Source organism: Nematolebias whitei, chromosome 11 (genome assembly GCF_014905685.2).
Source record: "Nematolebias whitei isolate Nwh7 chromosome 11, NemWhi1, whole genome shotgun sequence".
Classification (NCBI taxonomy): domain Eukaryota; kingdom Metazoa; phylum Chordata; class Actinopteri; order Cyprinodontiformes; family Rivulidae; genus Nematolebias; species Nematolebias whitei.
Window position 1 is genome coordinate 44,808,278 of NC_056508.1, and position 10,815 is coordinate 44,819,092.

The following is a 10,815-nucleotide window of genomic DNA, read 5'->3' on the forward strand; positions in this document are numbered from 1 at the left end:
ATCAACAATCAATCAATTAATCGCATGAGAAATGAAAATTATCAACCTCGTTTTCGTTCATTGGTTGTATCGTTTCTTCGTGTCTCTCTCTTTCTACTGAAGACACTGGACGACAAAAGGCTCAACTCCGGTGCTCTTCACTGACACCTCCCTTTCTCTTTTCCCTTTAAAACACGTTTTAATCGTCCAAAATCGTGTTTTTGGATCGTTAAAAGCAGCTAAGCTACAAGCTAAGCTAACAGGCCGACCTCGGGGAAAAAACCTGTCTTGTTGAAGCTCCAAAATTCACGGTTGAAACCCGTGCCTTCGTGTGGAAAGTTGTTTTTCTCTGCAAAAAGAAGCTTTTTTTTATTAAAAGCTTTGTGTGACGAACCAGCTCAAACCACACCGAGCGTCCGACATTTTAAGAACTGAATAAAGGAGAGACAGCCCATGTCACGTCAAGGGGCCTCCCTCCCATTTTTCTTAAAGAGACACGCTGCTCACTCCCTCACTATCCATCCTTCAGTTCAAACTGTCTTATACTGCCATCTGGTGGTCAAAAAAGATACTACACACAAAAGTAACCAACATTTCTTCTTAAATTTGACAATAATTACTCATTATTGTCAAATTTAAAACAATATTATTGTTTATCGCAATAATTTCTGAGACAATTAATCGCCCAGCAAAATTTGTTATCGTGACAGGCGCCTGCTATAGATGACAAAAATTCTCCATACGGTGGCGCAGAGGTTAGAGAAGATGGGCCTGTGATCGGAGAGTCGCAGGGTCAACTCCCGGTACAGTCAACACCAAAATGTGGCTGGAAAAGGTGAAACACCCACACCTGCCTCCACCGTCATTCGCCTCGCTCTGGGCCCCTGAGCAAGGCACTTAACCCCCACCATCTGCTCCCTAAACAGGTCTCTCTTGAAAATGAGTTCTCGTGGCTCAATGAGACTACCTGGATAAATAAAGGGTAAATGAAAAAAAATACTAAAGGGTCATAACTCCTGTAAGAAAAGGTGCAGTACAAAATGTCAGCATAGTCTCTCATCATGATTATACTTCCCATAAAGTTTCTTCAGATTTCTTTTAAAAGGTGTAAGAGTTGAGCTGAGAGGGAAACTGACGGACAGCTAACTGGATGGACGGACATCTTGTGCCACAACATAACACGACCCACCGAGCGTATAAAACAAAGTTGGTCTAAACTTGGCATTAGAACATACACAGTGAAATCATTACCCGCCATACTTTATTAAAAATGTTCTTCCTCCATAGTTTTCTAGCCAAACATTAAAGGGCTCCTGAGCACAACGAAGCGTTTGGGCGATGGGAATAAACAGAACAAACAGAGCTTCTGCAGTTTTCTGTCAGTTACATTTAAAACATTTTCAGACATTTTAGACATCGAAAGTATTTGAATTTAAGACCCACGTGAATTAGCCAAAAATAACGAGTCATTGTAAAATTTCTTTGAAAGTAACCAGTTTTAACGCTTCAACTGAATTCAAAGTATTCTGAATAACTAAAACAAACCAGTTTCAGGAGCAGAGTGATCGAATTCTTCCTCAAGGAAAGTGAATTATATTCGTTTCTTTCGACTGCTCTCTTCTTCAGGGGTCAACACAGCGAACAAACTCGCAGCAAATGTTTTGACTCTGATGCAACCACTGAGCTACCACAGCCCACATGTGTGGAGCAGAGAGCTGCCATCCAGGGCGCCCAGGGGAGCAGATGGTGCCTTGCTCAAGGGCCCACAGTGGGGCAAATAAGAGTGGAGGCGAATGTGGGTGCATCAGCTTTCCCACCCACATTTTGATGTAACCATCCGGGGATTCGAACCTGCTACCTTCCGATCACAGGCTCGCCTCCTGTAACCTCTGCACCACCACTCCCCATCGAAAGCTAACCCCATTCAGCTTTTCAAATCTCAAAGCTGAATGTCTGTCAATAAGTTGCTTGTGAGAGGACTGCTGCATGATGGGACGTTATCAAACAGAACACCCAGAACAAATGAACGCAGACGGTGTCAACCACAGAAAATTAAAAAAATGATGGAGAAAGCAATGAGGGGGCGTGGTGGCGCAGAGGTTAGAGAAGGTGGGCCTGTGATCAGCAGGTCGCCGGTTCAACTCCCCGTACTGACATCAAAATGTGGGTGGGAAAGGTGAAGCGCCCACCTGCCTCCACCCTCATTTGCCCCAATCTGAGCACTTGAGCACCCTAGATGGCAGCTCTGCTCCACACAGAGGGCTGCGGTAGCGCGGCGGTCTGTGATTGTGTCAGGAAGGACATCCGGCGTAACAACAATCGCCAAGTCTTCGTGCGAGTTAGTTCTCTGTGGTGACCCCTGAAGAAGAAAATATTAATAATAATGGACGAAGCAATCAACGCACAAATTTAAGATGTCTCTAAATATATTTAAGACCGTTACGCCCACCGAGTTCTACGGGGTCTCTTAGAGGACAAACATTCTCCTTTGCTTGTTTGCAGGCCAGCTGTCTCACCATGCTGCACACCTGGAATCACTTCCTCCTCATCAGTGGGCTGCGTAAAAGCTTCAGTAGCTATGTTTACATGCGCAAAATCCTTTGACCGGATTGAAACGTTTTCAGATTCAATAATTCAAATGTATCGTTTACATGGGCTCAATCTGTTCATGACGAGCGTTTACCTGCAGCGGGCTTTGTTCTGAACCGAAGTGTGGTTGACTCTCAACTGAACTCTGTGTACCAAGTATTTTAACAACTCTGAGTCCATCTTCTGTGAACAGTTTTATTTAAGAACATTTGTTAAGATGAGAAGTTTGGTAGGGGTTGTCTGCCATTTTATTTGTAACTAACTTTTCTCCTGTTTTGTGGCCAGTCAGGGAGCTCAGGAACTGTAGTCTGTGTTTTGTTAAATAGGACGTGATTTTGTTTTCTAGCTAGAAGGGGGCATTGTTGTTTGTTGTTTAGGCCTTGGAGACCCTGAAGTTCATGGCATCCCTTCTGTCTGTAACGCCCAAAACCATTAGAAAAGGAGAATAAATTATTGTAATGCTAAATTGGGTTGTTTTTGAGTCAATAGCTTTATCTTTAGTTTACAATTTGTGTTACACCCTGTGCCCCATAGACTCATCCCAAGGGTTGTAACAAAGAACCTGCAGGAAGACGTCAAATCACGTTTTATGGTGCACTTTTATTTTTAGAGTCAGGAGTCACATTGAAAAGATAAAGTCAATGATGTCATACATACTATAACAACGAAACACTGAAAAGTGCTTCGTTAGTAAAATTATCAATAATCCTGTGCATGTTTATACAGTAAACATCCGATGATGCAACATTCTCATCAAAAAAAGAAAGATTTTAGATCATCCTTCACAAGGCGAGTTGTTTTCTTTTACTGGAGAACGTTCAGATACCATCAGGTCACGGAGGTCAATTAAAAGCAGCCACAGAACAAGACGAAAGCTCAGCTGAACAATTCTCACCTTCGTTATACAAGAAGAGGGGAAAGAGGCCGAGGAACATGAGCGGCTGAAGGTGGTACATGGTATCGATCGGATTCTGAAGACCTGAAAGAGAGAACACCGCAAAAACAACGTTTAACAGGAAGAAAACATTTTATCTTACACAAGTTAACATACTCTAAACAAAATATGTGTATGTAATATGAGTGCAGCAGAGGTACAGTATATTTGTATGTTTAAAATCTTTTCTCAGCTGGTTGTTGGCAACATTAAACCTTATTCTTGTTTTGGCCGTTCCCTCTTTAGAGGTCTTCACAGTGACTTCATCTCACTCTGTCCTCACTCCAGCTAACTCCATGTCCTCTCTAACTGCGTCCATATAGCTTCCTCATTTTCCTGGCAGCTGCATTTCTAACATCCTTCTACCAGTATACCCACTGTCCTGGTTCAAACATAAAAGAATTGAGCACAATTTGAGAAAAGTCAAGTCCTGTGACGAATACGATGTGTTCATAATGCGTTTCCAAATGTTCTATAAAAAGACGCTCTTTCAGGCTCTCGGTGAGCAGACTTGGGACGGAGCATCATGTAACATTTTGATGCTTGTATTTCAACACTGCTCCATATTGCAAGATTAAAACCTAGGACGAAGAAAATTATTCACCTCTTCTGTGTGGCATATTTATTTAATGAGCTATTGATAAGGATAGGATTATATTATCCTAACAGTATATGTACTGGAATGCAGGAAGGGTAAATTACAAAAGCGTTTTTTCTTTACAGCCACGTTTTTACACACTCAAAGCACAAGGCAGATAAACACAAAGTGTGACGGGGGTATCAGTGAGGTTTTACTAAAACACAAAGAGATACAAAAATCTAAATGTTTTTCTTAGCACAGTGAGTGAACTCACATGGCTGCCGTGTTATCCCAAATGCTGTTCCTGACACAGCCTGGGCTTGAACTTAGTCTCAGGATTATGAAACGACGGCACTGACCACTGAACTACAGTACTGCAGCCCCATCCATCCATCGCAGTGTTTCCCCTATCATTATACAAGCGGGACGCTCCGCCCCGTCAAGCACACACACTTGCTTCACCACTTGCTCTCGCCGAGATCGGATGCTTCTCCCCTCCCTCTCCGCTTTGCTGCTCTGTCTGTGAAATCGCTGTGAGCCTCTCTTGCATATCCTCTGAACCATAACTATGGACTTGTTTTGATCAGTTGGTCCCTCAACTCAATTTACAACATTTCTTCAAGAGAAGACAGGCTTTAGGTGAGCTGATTTGCCCTGTTGGCACGCACGCACCTGGATATCTCATCGACTTGAAGACTTGATGATGTGTCTATTTCTGCTGCCATCTGTGGATTTTAAGGACGCATATTTAATTGGATTTACGATAACTGGTTCCTGCTTTTTGGATTCGGCTGGTTGCTGGTTTTATCTACAATCAAGGAAGTCGTCGGCAGCAAATTTGGACCCGATCACGCTGCTTGCCTTTATGATGGCTTGGTTCGTGCCTCGAGTACCCAGACTCAAATGCTTTGGGCAGAATGGATCAGATCTTGGGGATTTTACTCAGTCACGTTCCATCGGTGTGGCCATGTAATTTGGACATTTCGGAACCAAGTTGACCAACACAGACTCAAGGTAGATGTCATTAAGTTCTGCCTGTCCCCAAAACAACTGTGTGTTTATCTGAAGTTGGCTCCCATGGCTGGCCTTGAAGGCCATCCTATCTGAATTCGCCTGGAGAACATGTGATCTGATGCTTACCACCCCCTCCCTGAGGAATTTCCAACTGATAACCAGATGAAACCAGCTGAATAAACATTGTGTCATCATTTCAGGACTCTTGGATTCTCATAGACGTCATTCTTGACCATTCCTCGACATATCTCGAGAATGTTTATGGATCGCACCGGAGGACACTGGCTGATTATTCCATCTTCATCAGAACTCTTACAGTGCCCTCGAGAGAGAGCATCTATGAATATGCTGACCGCTCCCCCCCGCAGAATGTCTATGTCACTATGTGCTTGTTTGTGCGAGGTGTTTTTTTTAATATTAGAGGGTTTTTTTCTCAGGCAGGAAAAAAAAAAGTCTGATAGGAATTTTTTTCGCCTCCAACTCCTACGTGTCCAGTTAACCACTGTTTTTGTCTGTCCAAACAGGTCTCACTTGTAAATGAGTCTTCGAGGCTCAATGTGATTTATCTGTTTAAATAAAGGTTGAATAAATGAATGAACACCCCGACCCACCTGTCGGCACTGACGAAACACAAAGCTAGCGGCTCGCAATACAGGTGCGCTAGCTAAAAAGCCAAAGGCTGTGCACGGCTCAGATGTGTCTGTCTCCCCCACCCCGCTCGAAAACAGCTCAGGATGCGTCTCTGTTTCCCTCCCCCCCACGGTCGACAAACATCACGGATGAGATGAGCGCCCCGACATGGCAAGTTATCTAAGGTAAACCCTGCATCCGTTATATTTATCTAACAGCTTCTTCCCTTTTTTTGAGTCATGGGGGTCACTGGTGCTCATGTCCAGTCATCACTGTGCGAGAGGCGGGGGACACCCTGGACTGGTCTCCAGTCCATCACAGGGACACAACGAGACAAACCATTTACTCTCTCTCTCACCTAGAGACAATTTAGAGTTACCAGTCAGTCTAACATGCATGTTTTTGGTCTGTTGGTGGAAACCGGAGTACCCGGAGAAAACCCACGCGTGCACGGAGTGAACATGCAAACTCCATCCACAAAGGGCCCCGGCTGGGATTTGAACCAGTGACCTTCTCGCTGAGGCAGCAACTCTACCAACTGCGCCACCGTGCCGCCCTCACACAAATACGTAAATCAAAATAATGTTTGAGTTATTGAATTTTTTAGCTATTTTAAAAAACTAAACCATTTTTCTTCACATTCGGAGCAGCTACTTATAAAAGCTTATAAATGTACACAACTACTGATTAAACACAAAGTAAGCAAATTCATATTATTAACAGACAAACATGTAACTGTTTATATCGCCTCAGTGCTCTTGAACACAGCGACATCACTTCACGTATATTTTCAACTCGACAATATCAGCACGAACCCAGCTCTGCTTTCTGCATGAGGACCTGAGTGAGCGTCCAGCGGATTCCCCCGATGAAGGACGCCAGCAGCACCATAATGAAGCCCTCCAAGTTGAACTGTGTCGATTCGAACGTAAACATGAAGAGACCGCTGGAAATCAGCAGGACCACCAGGATCAGGAAAGGGTTCTGATTCAGAAGAGAAACACGAGAACAAGTTTGTGTGACGTTCATAAAGTCTTTGTTTTTAAGCACGTCGCGTCTTAAATTTCAGCCGGCTCATAAAAAGTTTAGATTCTCTTCCAACTTTGCAACAACTTAATTCTCTATGCTGCGGTTAAATACCGTTTCAGCGTCATCGTGACAACGCATTCACTGCACAAGTTTCAAGATAAATGAACGCGCACTCACGGGTTCCTCGAGCTTGAACACAAGAGAGAAAAAGAGGATAAACAGCACCGCCGAGGACTTGGTCATGGTGTACCTTGAATGAAAGAAATAATCAGAAATTAGGATGAAACAACCAAACAAATAATTAAATAAAGACGTGACTGTCAGAAGTGGGTCTTTTCAAACTTACAAGCTAATGCTGATGAAGAGGAAGCTCCAGTTGGACAGCCCAATATCCAGTGCTGTTGCTAAGGCTGATGATGAAACACACGGTGTGAGTTTTTGTAACGTTGACTCGTCTTATAAAACCAACTTCCTGACGTCTGGTCCTCAAAGTTTACCGTCCTTTAAGCTTTAGTGGTCTTTCTGCTTAAACACAGTTATTGTAAATTTAAAGTGTCATTAACAGGCTTCTGTTGAAATTCATGAGAAGCCATGAAATTCCTTTAATCGCCTGAATCAGACGTGTTGGGAGCAGAGACTCAGTTAAAGCATCAGTTCCAACTCTTTCAGCTTCGGACACACAAAATAAAAGTTGTAGAAGTATGCAAGTGTTGCTCATTAATCACTTAATGGGCTTTGTCAACAGTTATATTTGATTCTTTTATGACAACTGTTTTAACTCTTTGTAACAGTTAAGACTAAATAATATTGCAATATACAGAACCAGTAACCACGGATTTAAAACATGCACACCAGTGGGCCTTGAGGACCAGGACATGCGGTACATGACATGATGTCACTGTTGGCCTTCAGCTTCTTTTCTGACCCCGTAAGTTTCAGAATAAAACGTCCGAGTCCACCTGTACCTGTTGGCGCCACTTTACGGAGGTAGTCTGTCCATTTCAGGACGACGCGTGGTTTGCCTGTCCAGCGCTGCATGGCCCATCGGGTCAGAGCCGACAGACAGAAATTGACGGCGAGATGAACCAGTGTCATGAACAGAGGATAGTGGAAGCCCTGCGCCAGACGAAGAAGTAGTCAGGATCATGTTTGGCTGCTGTTGGACAGTTTTTCAAACTGAAGGGCCAAAGAGACCAGGGAATGGCCTTAGGTCAGACAGACACACATAAAAATAAATAAAGGACTCCGCTAGGATTCCCTTTATTTTTTTATAGTATAAATAAATACCGCCCTAGAAAAAGGACACACATGACATGTAGGAAACTGCTTCTTCATCTCTTTCACTTACCTTCATAAGCCATTTGTTATAGAACGTGATGCCTATGGAGAAGACATAGTAGAGAAGGATCAGTCCAACAGTGGAAAGCCCCCGGAAAAGGAACTGGGCCGGGCAAGCCATCCAGGACTGCCGGGATCAGCTCCAGAGAAATACGGCTACTATAGAGAAACCATCTCTAAACGGACTCTGGACTTCCTCATAACATCCTTGTGGATTTGCTGTAGGAATCTGTGTTAAAAAGACAACAATATATATATAATCATGCTAGTGCTCATAATAAAGATGAATTAACAATGATACCTATAAACAGTGGGACTGAAGTTGTCTGAATGATACGTTTCTCCTTGTAGGAACATTTTATACTAAGTCTTTTTCACTCTAATGAAGCGTTGTATGAAACGCTGCATCAAGACGTACCAAATATTTGTGACCCGTGCTGTTTGAGGAAGCGACTGATTTGAATATTTGGCGCTGCTTCATTTGTTGTAAGGACACGTAAAGTGTTCAGTGTTCTGTCACTGTTCTGTAGCGTGTAGAGACAATGATTCTCAGAATGAGGAACCAGCTCACTGCTTATGACTTCATTTGTTTTCATGTTGGAACTGGAATCAACAAGATGTGTGAATGATTTAGAAGAGCTAAAAAGTGCAGTTGACCACTTTATGTCACCGGTACGATCTGTCTGAATCACAAATCAGGAAAATCAGAAAGTCATCTCTAAAGCATGGAGTTCCTCAGGGGTCAGTGCTTGAGCCAATACTCTTTACTTTATATATGTTTCCATTAGTTAATGTCATGAAACAGCATGAGATACATTTTCATTGTTATGCTGATGATACAGTTATATTTGTCCATGAAACCCAATGAATCCAATCAGCTACTTAGACTACAAGCATGTCTTAAAGACATAAAAACCTGGATGGCCCTTAATTTTCAGCTTTTCAATACAGACTGAGGTTTTGGTTTTTGGGCCTGAGCATCTTAGGAATAAATTTTTCAGTCTTTTGTCCTCCTTAGATGGCATCAATCTGGCCTCTAGTTCCACTGTTAAAAAGTTTGATGTTATTTTTGATCAGGACATGTCTTTTATCCCCCACACTAAAAACTTTACAAGAACCACCTTCTTCCACCTGCGTAATATCACTAAAATTAAAAACATCTTATCCAGAAAAACTGGTCCATGCATTTGTCACGTCTAGACTGGACTACTGCAATGGTTTGTTATCTGGGTGTCCAAATACTTCTTTAAAACGTCTTCAGTTGATCCAAAATGTTGCTGCCAGAGTCTTAACTGGAGTTAGTGGGAGAGATCATATCTCTCCAGTTTTAGCTTCTCTCCATTGGCTCCCTGTCAAATCCAGAATAGAATTCAAAATCTTACTTCTAACCTACAAAGCTCTCAACAACCTAGCTCCATCTTATATTACACATCTTATCGTTCCATATTTCCCCAACAGAGCACTTTGCTCTCAGACTGCAGGTTTACTTGTGGTTCCTAGAGTTTCCAAAAGCAGGATGGGAGGAAGATCTTCCAGTTATCAGGCTCCTCTCTTGTAGAACCAACTTCCAGTTTCTGTCCGTGAGGCCGACACATTGTCCAGTTTTAAGACTTTCCATTTTGATAAATCCTATAGTTAGGGTTGGCTTATTATGCTGCCTTAAGCTTAGACTACTAGAGGACAAATTGACCTAATTTCCTTAAATGATTTGCTAAAATTGAATAGTTTTTATTTGATATTATTTCTATCTGAACATGCGATTCTTGACCTGCCATTGTGTATCTGTTCCTCTCAAACCCAGCCGGTTGAAGCAGATGGACGCTTGTCCTGAGCCTAGTTCTGTTAAAGGTTTCTTCCTCATGAGGGAGTTTTTTCCTTTCCACTGTCGCCTTCATGCTTGCTCAAGATGAGAGTTCTGTGATGGAGTTAAAGTCAAAGCAGTCTCAGATAAATAATGTTAATTTATTATTGTTATATATGAATGTTTCTGTTCGGTGCCCTGAGACGACTTCTGTTGTGATTTGAGCGTCACAAGGCTTCACCCGTTCATCTCTACTGTTTCAGATAAACTCAGTGTTGATTCTAGATAAGAATCCTGTGAATATATCTGGAGCTGGGAGCAGTTGGTTATCACTGTTGCCTTGAAGCCAGGTTGCAGGTTTGTCTATCAGCTGAGGCCTTTCTGCCTGGAGTCTGCACATTCTTCTCATGCATAATGCTCTGGTTTCCTCCCACAGTCGAAAAACATTTAGGTTAGGGTAAATGGTGACAAACTGTCACCAGGTTGTGTTGTGAATTGTTCATCTTTGGTGGACTGGCAACCTGACCAGAGTGTACTTTGTCTTTTACACATGATCACAGGAGAGAGACACCAGCTCCTGTGACCCAAACAGAAACCAGTGGGTAAAGAGACTCAATAAATACCGTGTTGCATCAAGGTTTACTAACCCATAGAAATTTGTTTCCCCACCTAAGTCTATGTTTTTAGCCATCGGGTGTGTTCCACCTGCTAAAATGTACATACTTAGCACAGAACAATAAAATCCTCTGAACACATATGTCATGGGAAAACGAGTCCGTTTGTGTAATCTTATTTTCCTAATGAGCACTGGGGAAATTGCAATTAGAGGTGACAATTAGCCATCAAAATGCATATTCTACTAAAAACACAAAAAGAACAAAACCTTTTCACTTTTCTTAAAACACTGTTGCTTAAAACAAC

General features: G+C 42.5%; 1 protein-coding gene across 2 annotated transcripts in view; it reads right to left on the reverse strand.

Annotated features, from left to right (window-relative positions):
- LOC119417751 (solute carrier family 35 member C2) overlaps positions 1 to 8,265 on the reverse strand; it is a 54,177-nt gene extending 45,912 nt beyond the window's left edge. The window contains exons 1-6 of one of the 2 annotated variants that reach the window (XM_037685035.1): positions 8,104 to 8,265; positions 7,721 to 7,871; positions 7,102 to 7,165; positions 6,933 to 7,005; positions 6,542 to 6,710; positions 3,464 to 3,547 (exon numbers count right to left, since the gene is read on the reverse strand). In XM_037685035.1, coding sequence (XP_037540963.1) covers positions 3,464 to 3,547; positions 6,542 to 6,710; positions 6,933 to 7,005; positions 7,102 to 7,165; positions 7,721 to 7,871; positions 8,104 to 8,214 — 652 coding nt within the window. In that variant the 5' untranslated portion in view covers positions 8,215 to 8,265. Of the gene's footprint in view, positions 1 to 3,463; positions 3,548 to 6,541; positions 6,711 to 6,932; positions 7,006 to 7,101; positions 7,166 to 7,720; positions 7,872 to 8,103 lie in introns of those variants that run through there. The other variant, XM_037685034.1, reaches the window with a different exon arrangement.
- Between the last annotated feature and the right edge of the window lie 2,550 nt (positions 8,266 to 10,815).